Source organism: Macaca fascicularis, chromosome 9, assembly GCF_037993035.2.
Source record: "Macaca fascicularis isolate 582-1 chromosome 9, T2T-MFA8v1.1".
Classification (NCBI taxonomy): Eukaryota; Metazoa; Chordata; class Mammalia; order Primates; family Cercopithecidae; genus Macaca; species Macaca fascicularis.
In genome coordinates this window covers 121,384,219-121,404,377 of record NC_088383.1, presented here as the reverse complement: position 1 = coordinate 121,404,377, position 20,159 = coordinate 121,384,219, and the positions used below count along the sequence as shown (strand labels likewise).

At 44.8% G+C, this 20,159-nt stretch overlaps 1 protein-coding gene across 1 annotated transcript in view; it reads left to right on the top strand.

The window, feature by feature from the left end:
* Positions 1–1,108: 1,108 nt before the first annotated feature.
* The window catches only part of LOC102136166 (guanylate cyclase 2G-like), a 42,439-nt gene continuing 23,388 nt past the window's right edge, over positions 1,109–20,159 (top strand). Inside the window, 15 exon segments of the mRNA XM_065520032.1 lie at positions 1,109–1,175; positions 1,178–1,491; positions 3,246–3,579; positions 5,586–5,695; positions 7,823–7,912; positions 7,915–8,010; positions 10,037–10,231; positions 12,609–12,717; positions 13,447–13,610; positions 13,761–13,769; positions 15,191–15,319; positions 17,537–17,620; positions 18,332–18,397; positions 18,399–18,437; positions 18,982–19,053. Of these exon segments, the coding sequence (XP_065376104.1) occupies positions 1,109–1,175; positions 1,178–1,491; positions 3,246–3,579; positions 5,586–5,695; positions 7,823–7,912; positions 7,915–8,010; positions 10,037–10,231; positions 12,609–12,717; positions 13,447–13,610; positions 13,761–13,769; positions 15,191–15,319; positions 17,537–17,620; positions 18,332–18,397; positions 18,399–18,437; positions 18,982–19,053 (1,878 nt within the window).

Sequence of the window (20,159 nt, the reverse complement as noted above, 5' to 3'; positions counted from 1 at the left end):
AGAGGGTCTGGAGAGAAGCGCTGGAATCTGCATTTCTAACCATCAGGAGAGACTGATGTAGGTGGTCCTTAGATCAAGCCTTGAGACTCATAGCAAGTTGACTGTGCTCACATAATCCTGAGATGAATGTGAGACGCCAGCTCCTTCCCTGCCAGAGTAATCAGAAAGCAAGCCCACAGTAGGTGGGAATTCAACCCTTTATACTCATGTGGATTTTCCTGGCTAATAGTTGGGCCATCTTACTTGGGAGTAGCAATGGCTTCCCAAGGGTCCTGTCATCCCTGTGATATTTCAGACAATTAAGAGCTGCCCCCAGCTCCTTGCCCTGACCTGTGTAGAGGGAGGGTTAGTATTTCATGCATCAATAACCAATCAGTAGCACCCTAAAAGCCTGGGTGAGGGATACAGACTGTGCCAACTTGTCAGGAAACCTTATAGCCATAAGCTTACTTATTTCATAAAAATGTCCTAGAAGATGGAATCAGCAAGTGATAATTATCATCACTATTACTGGGATCGTCGTCGTCATCAACACCATTGTCAAATCTACCATTGATGGACTGGCTCTCTTTGCCCAGATATTTTGCCAAGGGCTAGTCTTGTATGATCTCTTTTAGTCTTTACCATATCACTTAGGGGAAGACCTCATTACAGTTTTATCCCTGTTTTACAGAGCAGGAGAAGAAGGCATAGAAAGGGGAAGTAATATGTCCTACGTCACTCAACTAATGTGTGGTGGAGTCAGAATTCCAGCCCGGGCCATCTGACTCCATTTGAGTAGTTTCCATGGTTCTTATTTTACTGGTGGAGAGGGACAGAGGGATCATGTGACTTGCCCAGGAACATGAAGTTTGTCAGGCATATCACTGGATCAATCACCAGGATCCTACTGACTAGCTGCTTCGGCCTCCTTCTGCAAGGTTGCTGCTTCTAGATGGTATTAAGACAGACTCTGAAAAGGGAGAGTTTTGGTTAACTAATGGCACTGAATAGAAAGCAAGCTGTGATCCTCAGGGAACTCTACACTGTCATATAAGTTCCTGGCAGGAGTAATCAGGAGGCTGAGCCTCTCACAGCTCTGCAGTGATACAGGTGTTAGATGCCATCCATGGCTCTCAAAACAGGTCTTGAGGCCCCAGTTGAGTCTGAGCTCTGTTCAGGGATTGAATGCCAGGGTACCACCCAACACCAGTTCTGATGCTCTTTGCCAGTGTGCTGGTGACTTGCCTTGAGGCTGCTAAACTCACTGTAGGCTTCCAGGCCCCCTGGAACATCTCCCATCCATTCAGCATGCAAAGGTTGGGTGCAGGCCTCCAGATTGCCTTGGACAAGGTCAACTCAGAGCTAGTGGACCTTGGAAATTTCAGCTGGGAGTTCACTTACACCAACTCAGCCTGCAGCACCAAGGAGTCTCTTGCTATTTTCAACAACCAGGTCCAGAAAGAACAGATTTCTGCCCTGTTTGGACCAGCATGCCCAGAAGCAACTGAGGTAGAATATATATAGCCTCTGGAAACTTTGAGTTTCCATTGGAAGGGGTGGCCTTCAAGATGATGGTACAGATTTGAATAATCTCCTGGCAAGGGTCACATTATTATAATAATAACCGTGTAGATCTTGAATACCATTTTTGAGATGCAATTAGACTATATAATTAGAAGAGTTAACATTCTCTTTAGAAAGTCTTTTTCTCTCTTTCTTTCTTTCTTTCTTCTTTCTTTCTTTTCTGCTTTCTTTCCTTCTTTTTTTTTGAGATGGAGTATTGCTCTGTTGTCCAGGCTGCAGTGCAGTGGCATGATCTCGGCTGACTGCAGCCTCTGCCTCCCAAGTTTAAATGATTCTCCCACCTCAGCCTCCCTAGTAGCTGGGATTACAGGAGTGCCCCACCATACTCAGCTAATTTTTGTATTTTTAATAGAGCTAGGGTTTCAGCATGTTGGCCAGGCTGGTCTCAAACTCCTGACTCAGGTGATCCACCAATCTCGGTCTCCTAAAGTGCTGGGATTACAGGCGTGAGCCACCATATCTGGCCAGAAAGCCTTTCAGATCAATAATTGTTCATTCACCTACCCTCTTCCTCCTCTTGTTGATTGTTTGAACTTGATGCTGTTGCATATAGACTCTTATTGTTTACTCTCATGTTCCCAAGCTATAAGGCTTAGGAAATTAAGAAGAAACAAATGCGTGGTTTTAAATAGAAAATTATCAATTGTTTGAGTAGGCTTTTCTTTGGTGCATATAATAAATTAATCAGTGAAAATGCAAGTAAATGAGAAAGAATCAAGTATGGCAAACTACCTTACCTACAGTAAGAAAATGAGGGAAATGAATGACCTGTATTTGTTTGGTTGTTGGGATGAGTTTTGTTGGTGTCCTTGGGTGTCATGTCACCTGAAAAGTGTTGATGCAAAAGGTGAACAGGAAGGACCAGCACAGGTCTTGCTCTCAACAATATTGTAGAACTATCACTAGTTGGAGCTGCAGAACTAAGTTTACATTTAAATTTGAGCCAGTCTTTCCTGGAATTCCCCATCTGACACATTTCTATCTGTTCAAAGGCTACCTGTCTAAGAGTTAATATCAAATGTCATGGAGCCTTTCTTTATCCCTTTATCTCTGCCCTCCATATCCCTAGTTCCCCAATCAAAAGTAATTGTTTACTTCTCTAAATGCCTATAAATCTATTATCTATACATCTTAAAGAATATATTTCACTTTAAAGCTATTTTTTATATACCCTGGTTCTTGTAATAAACCATGAGCTCCTTCAAGAGCAAGGTCTCCAAAGTTTTTGTATGTGATAGGCCCCTAATTAAAATGAATGAAAAATGAATAAGGGAGAAATTAAGAAAGAAAGAGAGGATGAGTAACTATGAGTGTGGGCCTTGGAACCATATTACATGAATTCCAACCCTGCTCCACTATTTGCTAGCTATGTAACTTACATCTCTGTGTCTTCCTGTTGTATCTTAAAAAGGGGGTAATAGTAACACCTAGAAATGTTGTGAAAGTTGAAATGATATATGTAAGCTCTTAGAGTGCTCAGCACATAGTAAGTGCTCAATTAATGCTTGCTTTTGTTATCTTTGTTCTCTGAGACTGACTTTGTCATCAACATTACAAAAGCAACAGCCCGGTATGACCCATAGACTCACAGAATCTGAGGTTTATGCAGATGTCTTACACTGGGGTTTGCGTGTACATAAACTCAATTATGCAAAGACATCCTTTGTGTTATTTTCAAGGCTATCGGTTTGCTGGCCTCTGAGTGGAACATCTCCATGTTTGACTTTGTTGGACAAACCAAAAAGCTGTGTGACACCTGTGTGAAACTTGTGCCACCCAAGCAGGACATTGGTGACGTGCTCCAGAAAAGTCTCCAGTACCTGGGCTGGAAACACATTGGGATGTTTGGAGGCTACGCTGGGGCTTCCTCCTGGGATGGAGTGGATGAATTGTGGAGAGTTGTACAGAACGAACTCAATTCCCATTTTATCATCACTGCCAGCATGAGATACACCAAAAATAGTTTAGTCCTTCTTCAAGAGCATCTTTGGAGGATATCATCAATTGCCAGGGGTAAGTAGAAAAGTCTTCTGTTGCTTTTATTTGGAGAGAAAAATGAGACAAGCAGGTTATTTGGAAAAAAAAAAAAAAAAAACTCTTCATTTTTCTCTGAGTGTAAAAACAGATGGAAACAAGGTACAAAATTAATAATATATAAAAGCAATTTCCTTTATTGCTTGACATCACTAACAAAAAATTGTGGGTTGCTTTTGGTTTTTTTTTTTTTTTTTTTTTGGTCTAAAGTAAAACCCCACATGCTACAGTGTTATGAAACACAGAGTAAGTTCTAGAAGCATCTTCCAGGTGGGCTGGGTCCTGGAGTTCACTATTTGTTTACAGTAGGGGCTCTGCAGACTGACAGACCTAGGTTTGAATCCAGTCTCTGACACTTTTAAACTGTGTCCTCCTTGGGTAAGTACCTTAATCTCTCTGTCTCAAGTATCTTATCTATAAAATGGAGACAATCATCCTACCTATGTCATAGAAAGGGGAGGATTAAATAAGGTTACACCTCTAAAGTGCTCAGCACCATGTCTGGACAAGTAGTTGGTCAACATACGACAGCAATTATTTTTGTGGTGATATCTATAAGGCTCAACTTTCTAGCATGAATTAGTAACTGACTCCTTTCTGTTCCTCAGATAAACTAAACTCTCTCCAGCCTTGAGACTTTAGGGTTTTTTACTCCCTTGGCCTAGGGTGTCACCTGCACCCACTCCACCCAGTGATGCTAATGTGGGACTCTCAGATACAAGTGGCTCTCACCTCTTTTTCTTCCACAGCCACCTCCCTGTGTCCCTGTTGAAGCTCTAATAAAGGGCTTGAAAGACCAACATACTGATCCAATGAGGCAATTCTTATGTGGTCTGAGTCACACTCCAGCCTACCCAGCACCTTCTTGAGGGTAGCTTCCTCTCATCCTTGCATCATTGCTGACTGGGTCCAGAGTCTACCTCCTCAGGGAGGCCTTCTCTAATGACACGATGTGAAGTTGCTTCCCCTCCCCACCCATTAGCATCACAGCATCCATTTCCAACCTCACTAATTAGAATCTTCAGTGATCTCTTTAATCTGTTCACTTGTATGCTGTCTGTCTGATGGCTCGTTCGCTGCTATATCTGTGCCCAGCACAGTGCCTGACACAACATTGGAGCTCAGATAAATCGACTATAATTTACTTCATTTAAAAAATAAACTGGCCGGGTGTGGTGGCTCATGCCTGTAATCCCAGCACTTTGGGAGGCTGAGGCGGGCAGATCACTCGAGGCCAGGAGTTGGAGACCAGCCTGGTTGACATGGTGAAATGCTGTCTCTACTAAAAATACAAAAATTAGCCAGGTGTGGTGGTGCACGCCTGTAATCCCAGCTATCCTGGAGGCTGAGACATGAGAATTGCTTGAACCCAGGAGGCAGAGGTTGCAGTGAGCCAAGATCATGCCACTGTACTCCATCTAACCTGGCCAGTAGAGCGAGACTCTGTCTCAAAAATAAATAAATAAAAAAATAAAACCCACTACTTCATTTGTATATTCTGAAAATGAACAGTGATATGATTAAATGGCAGAAAAGTACCACGGCCTACTCCTCCCTCCAGCCAGCCCAGCTCAGAAAGTCCAAATGCCCTTGATTCTAGGTCCTTTGTGAACTCCTCTTAATTGAGGTGTGGCTGACAAGTCACAAGCCAGGTCTGCTGTTCTGATTTTTGAGCCAAAAAGAAGAAAAAACCTAGAGCACAGAAGTGATCTCAAACTTTTTTGACTTGTACATTGTGAGGAGGCTGCAGTAAAGACTTCAGTGCTATAGCTGCTAGTTTGTACACTGCAGGCTTGGTTAAAGAAGTAAAACCTCAGGGACTAGTTTAGGCATTCCCGTTTCCTAAAACATGCCCAAGGAAAGAAAAAGTTCATGTCTCTTTTACAGTGGCTTTAGGCTAGACTTAGAGAGAGTGAGAGCGTGTATGAGAGCGCACACATACACGAGCACGTGCAACTGGCTGACTCTGATTTTCATTCTTATAGTTATCATCTTAATCTGCAGCTCAGAGGATGCAAATATTATTCTGCTGGCTGCAGAGAACCTGGGACTCAACACTGGAGAATTCATTTTCATCATTTTGCAGCAGTTGGAGGTGGGTCCCGTCGACCACTCAATGGCTCCGGTAGTAAGAGGTAGCAAGTATGGAGTACTCACTATGACCCGGATGCATCAGCTCACTGAGCACTCACTACAACCCTATGACGTAGGCACTCTTGCGTCCTCATCTTAAAATTAGGAGACTAAGACGGAGCTGGAAGAACTTACCCAGAGTTCTTCTGCACCGCTAGTGAAAGGCTGAACCAGGTCTTGAACTAGGTCGGCTGGCTTGAGGGCCTGGTCCTCTGTACGCCGTATCAGACAACAGCGGTTGAGGAAGAACTGTCATTTCTACCGGGTAGCTAAGACCTTCCCAAGGGACTCTTAGACACAAGTGGCTCTCACTTCTTTTTCTTCCACAGCTACCTCCCTGTGTCCCTGCTGAAGCTCTAACTAAGGGCTGGAAAGACCAACATATTGATGCAATGAGGCAATTCTTAGGTGGTTTGATTCTTTTGGTAATGATGAGAATGGCTAAAAACACAATTGCTTACTATGAGGACTGAGTTACATGGTTTACGCACATGATTGCACTTAATATTCTCAATGGGTTTGCGAGGCAGTTATTAAATGCATTATTTATGTACCTGTACCTTTTGTACTTGGTGTTTCCAACAGCCTTGGAAAGTAGATATGATGAGCATTCCAATATACAGGTAGAAAAACCAAGGCTTAAATAATTAAGGTACCTTACCTAAGATCTCAGAGCTCCCAAGTGGCATAGCTAGTATTCCAGACTGAGCCTTTCAGACTCTGAGCTCACCCTATACAACTCTGCCTTCGGGAGGGTTTATGGAGTGCTGGGCCTCACTGTGAGTGTTTAATACATTAAAGCTTATTTCAGCTTACAAGCACCCTATGGGGTAGATACTTTTATCATCCTCATTTTACAGAAGAGGAAACTGAGGTTCAGAGAGGTGCCAAAACTTGCCCAAGGCCATCCAACTAGTATGAGGGAGAGCTGGCATTCAAACCCAGGTGGTCTGGGCTCCTTTTCCACCTCTCATCAAGTGCACTGATGCATGGAAATAATGCAAGTAGTATCTGCCTCACAGGGCTATTGTGTCTGTGCTTGTAAGCATCTTATACAACAGGCATCTACAAAAGCCACTTGCCTTTTCCTATGGACACACTGCATTATTTTTCTAGTAGTTTTATTTTTCTAAAACAAGCTTTTTAAAACTATGATCACAAGAAGCTGAAATAGGACAGAAGAAAATAAAGGGAGATATATAGTAACGTCCCAGATTTTTCCTTCTTTATCATGAAGTCTTTCAGATGCACAAAATCATCTCAGATTTCTTTGGGTGGTGAGCTGGAATTCTAAAGGCATGCCAGACTTTCCAGAATACTCGCTTACCTTAGATTTCCATTGTGACCACTTCCCTTTCTCTTTACTTTCCTCCTCATCTCTGCCTTCAGGCAGATGAGGAGAGGAGAGGATGGACCACATTTAGTATTGGCAGGGAAACTTTTCAACTCCCCTGTTGCCTTCTCCCACACCTTGATGATCCAGTTCCAACTGGTGTGTAGTGGCAGAAAATAGAACTAAGAATACACCAATGTCCATGCAATTGAATTCATGCCGCTTCATGAAAGAATAGCATAAATCTATTTTATAAAAGTATTCCCAGTATAGGTTTAGGTGGAAAAAAATCAAGCTGCAGAATATTATGGTATGATATCATCATATATATATATGTATGTGTACATATATTTTGTGAGATGTCAAAATATATATGTGTATATATACACACACATATATATAACGACTGGGTATATACTATTCATAATGGTAATAATATAGATTATAATGATGATAACAAAACACCTATGCCACAAGTAAAAAAAAAAAAGCAAGAATCTATAGTCCCAAGCTTTTTAAGTTTTTGTAATATAGCTGCTGTATGCACCAAGTACATTTTTACTTTTTTATTTGTGGCTTTCCTTCCACTGCTTATATGCCAGCTAGAGAACATGGACCTTGTATTGCAGGCCTTCTGGAATCACTGTGTTTCCAAGGATTAGAATGTAGTGGTTCAAATTAAACATTGCGTTACACGCAGTTCCCTTGCCAAGGCATTTCCTACCAAACACGAACATTTATTTCATTACTTTTTAGGACCATTTTTGGAAGGAAGTACTGACAAATCAGAAAATGATGTACCTCCCAAAGATGTATGGGTCAGTGCTTCTCTCACTGCCCTCAGCTCCTACGGAGAAGGCCGTGGAGACGAAGGCTTTTGGAAACAAGTCTACCAAACGCTGAGGAGGCCGCCTTTCCGCAGCACCATCTCCTCGGAGGAGCAGGTCTGATGCCGGGTCTTCCAGCTCAGGCTCCCTCCTCCCCTTCTTTGATGACATTTGTGTTTGGCTTTTGCATTTCTCCCTCTTATTTCTCCTCATCTCTCCCCACCTCCCTTACACACATGCAGGTGCACACACACATGCACTTCCCCATCTTCCACGCCCAAAATAAACAGCAGTTTGATGCTCTCCTGTGAATTTATACTTCAGAGGTTACTGGGTGAAACGCCTTTGGAGCAGAGGCCTATGCCCCCATCCTACTGCTGCTATTTGCTAACTGTTGGACCTTGTAGCGAATTGCTTAACCTCCCTACACCTTGGTCTCTTCATCTGTGAAACGGGATTGATGATGGCATCTACCTCCCAGGCTGTGGTGTTGTGTATTTAGTAACATTGTCCATGGAACTAGCAAAGCAGGTATCTTCCTTTTTTGAGGGAAGGTCTTGCTGTGTCACCCAGGCTAGAGTGCAGTGGTGCAATCATGCTCACTACATCCTCGACTTCCTGGGCTCCAGCAATCCTCCCACTTCAGCCTCTCAAGTAGCTGGAAATACAGACACATGCCATCACGCCTTGATAATTAAAAAAAAATTTTTTTTTGTACAGATGTGATTTCTCTATGTTGCCGAGGCAGTTCTTGAACTCCTGGGCTCAAGCAATCCTTCCACCCTGGCCTCCCAAAGTGCTAGAATTACAGGCGTGAGCCACTACAGGCATGGCTATTAATGGCTACTCAGACCATAACAATTTCCTTCCCCAGAAGGATGCCAGGACCTAGACCCAGGATGGAGTGGTCAGAGATGTGGAGCTAGGACAGGTCAGGGCCAGCAGATGGGCTGGAACAGGGAGAAGATGGTCAGGAGGGAGAGGGTCCGCCTGTGGTAATCCCAGTATGTGTGTGATGAGAAGGCACAGTGTCTGGCTCCCACAGAGAATTTTTTGAAGACAGACCTTTGTACAGAGCTAGAGCTACTTCCAGTATGGGCCCAAGCTGAAGCCCTAAGGTGACCACAGGCCACTGATGACAAGGAGTTTGATTCGAAATGAGGGGGCTGATCGTGGATCCCAACATATAAGACAAGATAACCAATTAAAGAATATTTGAGGAACAATCTACTAAGTGTCAGCGTTGTACCTGGTACCGTTGGGAGAACAGTGTCTGGCACTTAGTAGGCACTTGTATTGTATTTTCCTTGACTGATCAATAGAAGACATCATGTCCTGAAGACCTACTAAGGGTCAGGGACTGCAATGGATAGTTTACCTATTATGCCTCATTTAACTATTGTCACATTCAACCCAACAGCGGTTTTATCCTTTTTTTTTTTTTTTTTTTTTTTTGAGATAAAGTCTCACTCTGTCACCTAGGCTGGAGTGCAGTGGTGCAATCTTGGCTCACAGCAACCTCCACCTCCCGGGTTCAAGTGATTCTCCTGCCTCAGCCTCCTGAGTAGCTGGGATTACAGGCACTCACCACCATGCCCGGCTAATTTTTGTATTTTTAGTAAAGATGGGGTTTCACTATGTCAGGAGTTTCGCTGGTCTCAAACTCCTGACCTCGTGATCCGCCCGCTTTGGCCTCCCAAAGTGCTGGGATTACAGGCGTGAGCCACCGCACCTGGCCTATCCCCATTTTATAAAGCAGTGAGCTGAGATTCAGAGAGGTTATGGAACTTACCCATAGCCAGTAGGGAGCTGAGCTGGTCTAGTTCCAACATGTACCCTCTTCCCCTGAAACCATGCTCCCTCCCACCTGAGGCCTGAAGAGCGTCCCTGAAGGATCAGGAGATCTGATTGGGGAACGCGGCATTCAGAAGGAAAATGAAGAAGACCGCGACGTCTGGGTTTCACAGCGCAGGCGCACGCGCAGGCGCAGGCGTGTGCTGGGCCCTCTGCTGTGTGGAATGGGGGAAGAAATTGCTGTGTGCCACTGTCAGGCGGACGAAGAGAGATTCCTCCTAACACCGCTGGACGGTGACTCAAGAGGCCATGAACCTCTTGAGACCCTGCTTTGCTTGTCTTATTGAAGGTGAGCCTTTACTCTGCCTACCTTCACGACGCCGTCCTGCTCTATGCTGAGGCCTTGAAGCAGATGGTAAAGTCTGGAGGCGACTTCCAGGACGGGCGGCAGCTGGTCAGCGCTCTGAAGAGTTCCAGTCTGACCACGGTGCAGGGTAGCTGGCTTACTGCTGGGGGGTGTTCTAAACTCAGACCTGCGGCTCCGGTCGGTGGGGGCTTTGAGATCTTGGGCATGTAATTAAAGGCGTCTTTCAGGGCCTGCCTCGCACTGAACTCCAGAATTCATCTTTCTTGTGGGGATTCCAGTCTTCCTTCTGTAAGGGTAGTTGAGATTAAGACCTCCCAGTTCCCCCAGTTCACTCATCCTTCCGGCCGGAGCCTGCCCAGACCAGGAGAGGAGGCCGCTGGGCACCTTATCCCCTTTTGGGAATTCTCCCCCTCAGTTGCATTGAAACTGAGTCCATCAAGAATAAAATTCAGAAATGTGAGAGCCGTCTCCCGGGGTCACTTCCCATCTGCAGCCTCTGTGATGGGGGCCTTGGCGCCACAGACTTCTAAAGATGGGTTGTAGTCTCATTCTTGCTTTCCTGGTGGGGATGAGTTCACTCCCTGCTGGGGAGTGAACTGCTTTCAAATCACACTCAGCTGACCAACTGCTTTGATCTTTCTTGTTCTAGTTTTGTCACCTGTAAGATAGGGATAACACCTGCTACCACATACAGAAACAATAATAACTGACATTTAGGGAGGGCTTACCTTACACTAGCCCAAGTGCTAAGAGCTTCTGAGTATTACCTAATTGAATCCTCACACAGCCCATGAGGCAGGTACTGTTTCTATCTGTATTATTCAGGTGAGTAAACCGAGGTTACAGAGGTTATGTACTTTGTCTAAGGTCACAAAGTTATTAGATGGTGGAGCCAGGATTCAAAAATCAAGCCTGCCTTCTCCAGGGCTCATGTTCTTTGCTATCCTGTAACATAGGCATAATGAGAATATGACATGCACCTGGCACAGAGTAGGTGCTCATTAAATAGTAGGTTCTGTTTTTTTCTTTTTGAGACGGGGTCTTGCTCTGTCACCCAGGTTGGTCTTAAACTCCTGGGCTTACGGGATCCTCCCACCTCAGTGTCTCAAAGTGCTGGGATCATAGGCGTGAGCCGCTGTGCCCGGCCAAATGGTCCCTATTTTTATACTTTCTATTTTATATTTTTCTATTTCATAGAAGCAGGTCTCGTTTACCCTATTGATACCTTTTGCAAGTGGAAATATTCACCAACTTCTCTCTCTTCTTTCCTTTCAGACCCTAAAGCATTTGCTTAAAAAAGGGAGAGGTCACAAGGGGGGGGGATCCTTCTTTCTGCTCTCAATTTAATCCTCTCTGCCAGATCAATTAATTCCTCTTTCCTGTGGTTTTAGGAATTCTTCATGCTGGGATGAGGGGAGGGTGTGAAGAGCAGTGAGGCCCTTTGAGAGCCTGAGTCATCCTACTTTGGTTCTGGGGCCCGTGGACCCCTTTCAGGGACTCATGACCAAAGGGCCCTCCTCACCCCTCCAAACTGGCTTCTGTTCCTTTATGGGCTATAGGACTAGCCTTGGCAGAACTGGAGTATTTGTCTCTGTTTCCTCTGTTCATTTCTGCCACATGGTAGCATCCTTTCCATGGGCCAGTGCCGCAGGGCTTTTGGACCATTCCAGAAGGAAGGCCTCCTCTAGGAGACCGAATTAGGGAGCAGAGCCCCCAAACCCCACTGGCTTTGGCTCCATGAACGCAATGCACACTGAAAGCAGTGGCCCAGGTTGTCGCAGGAGCTCTGGCCTTTCCCGTGCAAACCTCGGGCTCAAGACCCCCATTCAGGATGCCCACGGATATGCACACAGAAAGGCAGTGTGGCATGCTGGAAAGAACACGGCACTTGGGGCCCGATAGGCCTGGGTTTGTGTACCAGCTGTGCCTCTTCCTGGCCCTGGCAGGAAGACTCAAGGAGTTTGTGCCTCCAAGCTTTGCTTGTTGGGAACAGATAGATGATGGTGCCCCCTCTGAAGGGTTAATTAGGATTAGACATAGGAAGTCAACACCACCGGCAGTGCTGGGCGCTTATTAGGTGCTTTATCAGTGGTAATTTTGTGTCCTGTCCCCTGTGAGACAAAATCAGCAATATGTCCTTTGTCAGAGCCTATGTACTAGTTTGGGGTGTGAAGGAGCTGTGCTTCAAGTGAAGCTGTGCTTCCGAGATCTCAAGCTGCTATATAACAAGATTTCTCTACATCAAACACAGGCGAAAGTCCCATCAACATTGACTTGGCATGTCATCTTTTAAACCTAAAGTGACGTGGTTTAAGTCAAAAGATTGAGGAAGCTATTTCAACGGCAAAAAGATATTGCCTTCCTTGAATGAAATTACCTGAAGGCTGGATTTGAAGAGCCTAGGAGAGTTGGGCAAACTGGACAGAAGTTTGAATTGAGAGACCAGGGCCTGAGTTTTGCAAATAACATGCATTTTTCCGTTGTCCCTGCTGTACATGAGGTAGAGTCAAATAGAATAAATTGAGCTGACACTGACCTTTATTTTTTTTTAAAGACTACAAGGAATTTCTCCAATATGGCCTGGACCCCTGGCTCCCTTCCTGAAGACAGACCTGGCTGTGGATTTTATAATGAGCTCTTTGAAACTGAGCCTGCTTTGATGGGTAAGTATGGCTGCTTGGAGAAGGTAGCAGGGAAAGACTTTCTATAGTAGGGTGTCTCTATGGCAGGCAGCACTGTTGACATTTTGGGCCAGATAATTTTTGTGTATGGTGAGCCTGGCATTTCAAGTCACACATTCCTGTACATTATGTTTAGCAGCATCCCTGGCCTCTACCCACAGATACCTGTAGCAGCCCTCTAGTTGGAACAATGAGAAATGTCTCCAGACATGGCCAGATATCCCCTAGGAAGCAAAATGACCTTCCTCTCCTGCGGAGAATTACTGCTCTAAGGGAACCTGGCTCCTGAGATTTGAGTCTCAGGAACTTCACCTCTAGGGAGGTTGAGAGAGTCTGGGCAGGGGAGTGTGCCCCAGTGGTTAGGAGCCCAGCCCTGGAATTAGATGGATCATGCCTGGAGAACCACCCTAAGGAGAACACACAGTAAATGTTCAGTAAACACTGGTGGTGGAGTTAGAAGTCATCATTATTATTTCTCTGCAGTGGAACTTTCTATGCAAAGTGGGAGGTGAATGCAGTTCCAATGGGAACTAGGGTGATAGTCGGGGAAAAATTCCTGGAAGAGACAAGTCAGAGTAGACTTCATGTGTCCTAACCCAGACCTTCTGGAGGACAGCCTTTGAGGAGCCTGCTTGGCAGGGCCCAGCTGGGCAGGGATGTACATGCTACTGCTCATAGGCAAGGCCTGGGTAATATGCCTCTACCCTCCAGGCGTGACTGCTGTGGTTCTCACAATGATGATCCTGATTCCTGTCTTGGGGGCTGCCATCATAGGTCTGATTTTAAGGACGCAGAGGGGAAAACTGCAGAGGCAAAACAAAGACATCTGGTGGCAAATCAATTTTGACGATATCATCATTCTTCCCCAGAACAAGGTGAGGCCACATATGACCCAGATGTCCCCTTTCCTGGTCACTGCTGGAGATTTGTGGAAGGTGCTTCATCTAGGAGCTTATAAGAGCAAGAGGCTAATTTATAAAGTGAATACTTCATGAAGAGTCTCCAGGCCTGAGTTCTGGTTCTAGGCCTCCCACGTGCTTGCTGAATCTGAGAATGTCATTTTACCTCCCCAAGACTCAGTTTCTAAATACTTACAAATGATCGACAGTCTCTAAAGTTCCACTTGCTCTGTTACTCTGTGGTTGAGAACTGTAGATGCTGTTCAGATATTAAAGCTGTCTCCTGGGGAGGATTTAGTTATTTTATTTTTTGTTTTGTTTTTTTTTTTGAGATGGAGTTTCACTCTTGTTGCCCAGGCTGGAGTGCAACAGCACAATCTCGGCTCTCACTCCAACCTCTGCCTCCCGAGTTCAAGTGATTCTCCTGCCTCAGCCTCCCAAGTAGCTGGTATTACAAAGTGCCTCTAACCACGCCCGGCTAAGTTTTTGTATTTTTTTTTTAGTAGAAATGGGGTTTCACCACGTTGGTCAGGCTGGTCTCGAACTCCTGACCTCAGGTGATCCACCTGCCTCAGCCTCCCAAAGTGCAGGGATTACAGGCATGAACCATCATGCCCGGCTGGATTTAGTTATTTTCAAAACCACATTAACTCCTTTAATCAATTGATGACTAATACAGTAATGTTCATTTGTTTGACAAGGACTTGACCATTAACTACAAGCCAAGCATCATACAAGGCATGGGGATATCCCACAAATGAGATGCCTCCAGAGGGAGGCAAGTGTCAGAGAGGTGTTTCCACGGTGAGACGGAAGCCCTGCAGATAGAGGGACTTAAGGTCTCAGCATCTGGAAGACTTTGGAGAGGAGGGGACATTTGAAAAGAGTGAGTTTGCAAGTGGTGAAAAAAAGTGAAGTCACACGGGATATAACGAGATGTGTGATGCTCAGGGCTGGGAAGCTTGGCTGGTACCAAGTCAGGGAGGCTTCAACATGCTAAGAGCAGGTGACTGCGATTTATTAGTAACTCATCTCCAAACATCCCCGGGGATTCAGACACTTACTGTTTCCTGTTCCACCAAAGCAGCTCTGCTTTGATCTACCTCATTTCTACATGAGGGTTCCAGATAAGATTCTCCTTGAAAACAAGATTCCTATGCTTTGAAGATGTTTTCTAGGTGTTGGGAGGCACTGAGGGTATTAAACAGAGACAACCTGGTTAGATGTTCTTTAAGAAAATGACACTAACCCCAGGCCACACATCTAATTAAGTGCCACAGCCAGAACTTAAGTCTGGGCAGTCTGACCTCAGAGCCTTCCCTCTGAACCTACACCTCCATGGTGGTACAGACGCCATAGAGGGCATGGAGGATGGGATGGTGCTGTCTTAGAGTGATGCACGTAGCAGGTCGGAAAGATCAGGATTCAAATCCTGACTCTCTGTTAACTGTCTGACCTTGGCACTCAGCTTCCTCCTCTATAAAATGCATTCCCTTTAGTACTTGACCTTGCTACTGAGAGTGACCAAATCATTTCCTGTTTTACAGCCACCCTAGAGAGGCATACCTGTGTCAAAAGGCATCACCAGTAACTCATCTAGTGTGGTGATTTCTGTGGACCTCAGCTCTTTTGTCAAGAGCCAGCAGGGGGAAGAGCTCTTCTATGCCCCAATAGGGCTTTATCAGGTATTTCTGAGGCCAGGTGGTTGCCTATAGATCTTAGTGTATCTCTGTCCTGTTCTCTGCATCATTTCTGCCAGGCGGGGCATTCTGAATAGGAGAACGTTCTCCAAGCAAAAGCCAAGGTGGTCTTGTGACTCCAGACTAGTGCTTCCCAAACTTTAATGTGCGGAAGGATCACCTGGGGCTCTTATTAAAATGCAGATTCTGGGTCCATAGGTCTGATGTGGTGCCTGAGAGTCTGCATTTTAAAGAATCTTCTAGGTGATTCCCAAGCTGGCTTCTAGATTAGACTTAGCTTTGTCCAATACAACCTCCTGTGATGATGGAAATGTCGCAGATCTGCACTGTCCAATAAGGTGGCCACTAGCCTCCTGTGATTACTGAACCTTAGTGTGTTTGGGCAACTGAATTTTAAATTTTATTTAATGTTAATTAATTTAAATTTAAATAGCCCCGTGTGGCTAGTGGCTCCGTGAATGGACAGTGCAGTCCTAGAGTGTGGATTATTTCATCCTTGTTACTTTGGCATGGATGAATCAGTCGTGGGGCCTGGTGCTTCTGTGGTATAGACAGTGACTGCTGCTGCAGCCTAGAACATAATTCCCGCTTGTCCTTTCTCACCTTCCCTCCTACACCCAGACCATGATTGCTGCCTGTACCTAGCAATCCTTCCAAAATTCGAGTCCCTTTGGGGGAAGAGTTTGTACGAAATTGTATTTATTCTTTAAAATGGGGGTCCCAGAGAGTAAGGACAGAAAGCTCCGAGCAAGGGAAGAATTGTTCATTGCTCTAAATTGGGGTTAGAAAAGGCTAGAGCCAAATTATCCCCTATGCAATGAAACTTGATTTTTTAAATGTTTGCTTACTTGAGTTCTCAAACTACAAAAACCTCCTGGGATATTACCAAATACCTTAGGGACCACCATCAATGCAAAACTCTATGTGGTGGTCACCCGGTCACATAAAGAAGGAAGTAGCAACACATAGCATATCACTGTCTGATTGATCTTCCGAAAATATGTCTCGTCTTTCCTCTGTCAAACACCATCACTGGATTCCCCACCTCTGTTGCCTGCATGATAGTGCCCAAACTCTTTAAAAAAGGACTCAAGCCTCTTAACTCGCTAGTCCCTACCTATTTTTCTAATCTTTTTTCCCCTGGCTTAAATCCTGTGCTCACCCAGTTGGTCTTGCCAATTTTGCCATGTATGTTTCACCTTCTGACGATGCCACTCCCCTTCCACCCAACCCATGTGGAACCTTCTTATCCTTCAAGGTTCAGCCTAAGCATCACCCCTCCAAGAATCCTTTTCTTCATCCCCCAGGCATTCCTTCCTCCGTGGCCCTCCCATCACAGTCCTGAGTCCTTTGCCATTGCCCTCATACGAAATGTGAAAGATATTTGGTTGATATTTATCTTCTCTTATGGCTTACCTTCTCTTGGGTCCAGATTCTATGCCTTCTTCTATCTAGCTCTTACCACATTACAATATGTTTTTGTGATGCCTGATTAAGTGACTCTCTAAAAGCAGACTCCATAGGCAATACAAATAAAATATGCCATTTACTGAAAATTTAATCTGTGCCAGGCCTTGAGTTACCAGTGGTATTTTAACTGATTTAATGCTCAGAAAACCTTATGAGATGGGTGTGTGTGTGTTTTTTTTTAAACTTATTTTAGATTTGGTGTTATTTTCAATCCCATTTTATAGATGAGAAAATAAAGGCTTAGAGAAGTTAAGAACAACTCAACTTGTTCAGGTAGTAAGTGGTAGCACTGGGCTTAGAATCAGGCAACTGACTCCAAACCTACACTTATCACTGTAACTCACTGTTTCCTCTGAATGATAATGGGATATTATTATATAATAGAAAGCGCATAGTCTTGGAGTCAGACTTTCAAGTTCTGGCTGTAATACCTAGAAATATGCAACTTGGGCAAGTTTCGTAACCTCAACAATCCCATCTGGAAATGGGCCAATCATACCTACCTCGCAGGGCTGTGATGCCAATTAAAGGAGATCTTACGTGTTAAGCAGCTAGCTCAGTGCTTGGCTGTGCACAGGGTCACCAAAGGGATTTTTTTGGGCAGTGAGGAGCTTGATGATTGGCTCCTAGATGCATTTCTTTCCAGTTTTCTTGCTCCTCTCCCTGGCCCTAAGTGGAGCTTTTTCTGGTTCATCCTGAGTTAAGAACATTCCACTTTTTCTCTGATTCTAGGGAAACCACGTGGCCATCCGCTATGGTGGTCACCAAGCAGAAGCCTGGGTTAGGAAGCTGACTGTGTTACAGGAAATACAGCTGGTGAGGCCCCCTGCCCAGGGTCAGTGGAGAGACAAAGCAGTGATGCTCTCTGCCCCTCCTCTGCCAGCTCCCTGGTCCCAAAGGAGCAGAGATGGGAGGCTGCTTCCCTTAACGTGACCTACCTCTCCCTCCCCTCGACAGCCCAGGCTTTGAATCTCAGACCCCTGGCCTCTCCCAGGCACCTGAAGCCTGGGATCACTCCTACCTCTGTTTCTTCCCCATCATTCTTCCTGGCCTTGATTCTGGCCCTTCATCCTCTGTGTCTGTGATGGCTGCTTGCCTGCCTGCCAGCCTTGAACCTGGTCCTTGGAGTGAGTCAGGTTCATGGGCCTGACTTCCTGCTCCTTCTCTGTGATCTGCTGTGGGCCCCACACTGGCATTGACAGCCATAAGCGTGGAAGCAGGGCTGAGTCCAGCTACTGTGACGTGGTTGAGTTAAGCCCCATGGCTGAGGTTAGACTTTGATCATTCCTCTGATTTATTTGCTGGAGACAGACTTCCTGGGTTTACCTCCCAGCTCTGCCACTTATAGCCGTTCCTTTACTTTACCTTTCAGTGCCAGTTCCCTCATCTGTAAAATGGGATCTGTAACAGTTCTTATCTAACAAGGTCTTTATAAGAATTGACTGAAAATATGCAAAGCACACAGCATGGTCCTGGACATAGAGACACACTCTATACATGAGCTATTGTAACCATGATTATTTCTAGATGGGTGAATTAAGGCACGAGAACATTGTTCCCTTCTTTGGTATTTGCACCGAACCACCTAACATTCTGCATTGTCACTCAGTATTGCAAAAAAGGAAGCCCTAAGGTAAGGAAAACAGTACAGTGCACCTTAGGTTTGATTAGTGATAGATAATAGAGAAGTTTCTCAGTGACCTCTGCTATTCATCCAAGGCCAGTTCCTCTCTGGTCTAATTGCAAGACCTGAATTATCTTGTCAGGCTACTTTCTGGTAATCAGAATAATCTGGTAATCTGGCTAATCAAATTAGCCAAGTGTCTGCTTCTTTTGTAGTGGGGGGAAACTGAGCTTGGTTTCTTCTCTTAAGATGTTATGACTACTCTTGAACTGTGTTCCTGGGCCCATCCTATTATGGTATGTGACGACAGCTTTCTGTCAGGAACAAGGAAGTGTTTGTAAAACTTGAGACTGCGTGCATTCTTAATATTGAGTCAAGTTATGGTATCTCCTGGGAAGATTTCCAGTTATTAGGTTTAAAGTCTTCTGCCCCACATTGCGTTAGCTCTGGCCAAAAATATAAGCTATGTTACAGTCAAATCTGTTCAATCGTTAAAGCTCACTGTGCTTCATGTTGAGTCACTAGGAATCTTTTGAATAACTGTGTTTTTCAGGATGTTTTGAGAAACTCGGATCATGAAATAGATTGGATATTCAAACTCTCATTTGCATATGACATAGTCAATGTGAGTATAACATAAACTTACCAAAGAGTAAATGTGATAGTATTTTTGAGTTGCTCTGTCTTGAATTTAATTGAACTGTAATTCTTCTTGAAAATGTTGGACCTCTTCAGATCTCCTCTTCAAGGTGATTCCAGCTCTAAAATCTATCATTTCTATCCGATTTTTTCTTTTCTTCTTCCCTGATTGCAAATAAATATAGAGAGAGGAAAGTATTTTACATTAAAGTTGGAATGGATGCCAAGTTTACCCAATCAGAAAAGAGCAGAATATTTACATTGTAGGGTAGAACTTTCTATCTCAAAGAGCATCTCATCACTAGATTATAAATCGGACTGGGGGAGGTGATTCCTGATATTCTTCCCTGCTCTCTAGCCCCTGATTTCTTTCCCTAGGAAATGGGGATGCCACATTAACCACAAAGCTGCTGACCTAAGAGGTGGGCCAGAGATGCTGATCGGAGGAGGTAGAATCTTTGCTTTGGCCCAGGGGGCTATGGTGACTGCAAAGAAGAAGGGAATAATAGTAACACTAAAATATATAGAGTGCCTACTTTGGGCCAGGCACTTTCTAGTACTTTGTATATATTAATTTATTTAATTCTCACAAAAATATAAGATAGATCTATTGTTACTTCTGTTTTACAGATTAAAGAAACACAAAGCACAGAAAGTACATATGACCTTCCTGAAGTCTCATAGCTATGAATTAGTGGAGTTAGGATTCAAACCCAGCCATTTTCAAGTCCTATACCCTTAACCACTGTACCATACTGCCTCTCAGTAGGAAGCACGAGAGCTTGCTTTTGTGTTTTACCACAGGGAGAAGTCATTCTCACATCTAGAAGCCCATTAGGGGCTGGGGAGGGGTAATTCAGAGGGAGTTGGAGAGAGACCAATTCCTGCCTGTTGCCAGGAAGGCAGTGGAAATGCTGAGAGGTGGCAGCTGGATCCAAAGCCCAAGGTGCCACTGTCTTGAAGGGCCATGCCCTAGGTATGCAGCTGGTGATGAGGGATGGAGAGGGCAGGAGTGGGAGGAGATTTGCTGTGGGACAAGCCATGTCAGTATGGACCAGCATCCTGAGGCTGCTCTCTCCTACCTGCACTAAA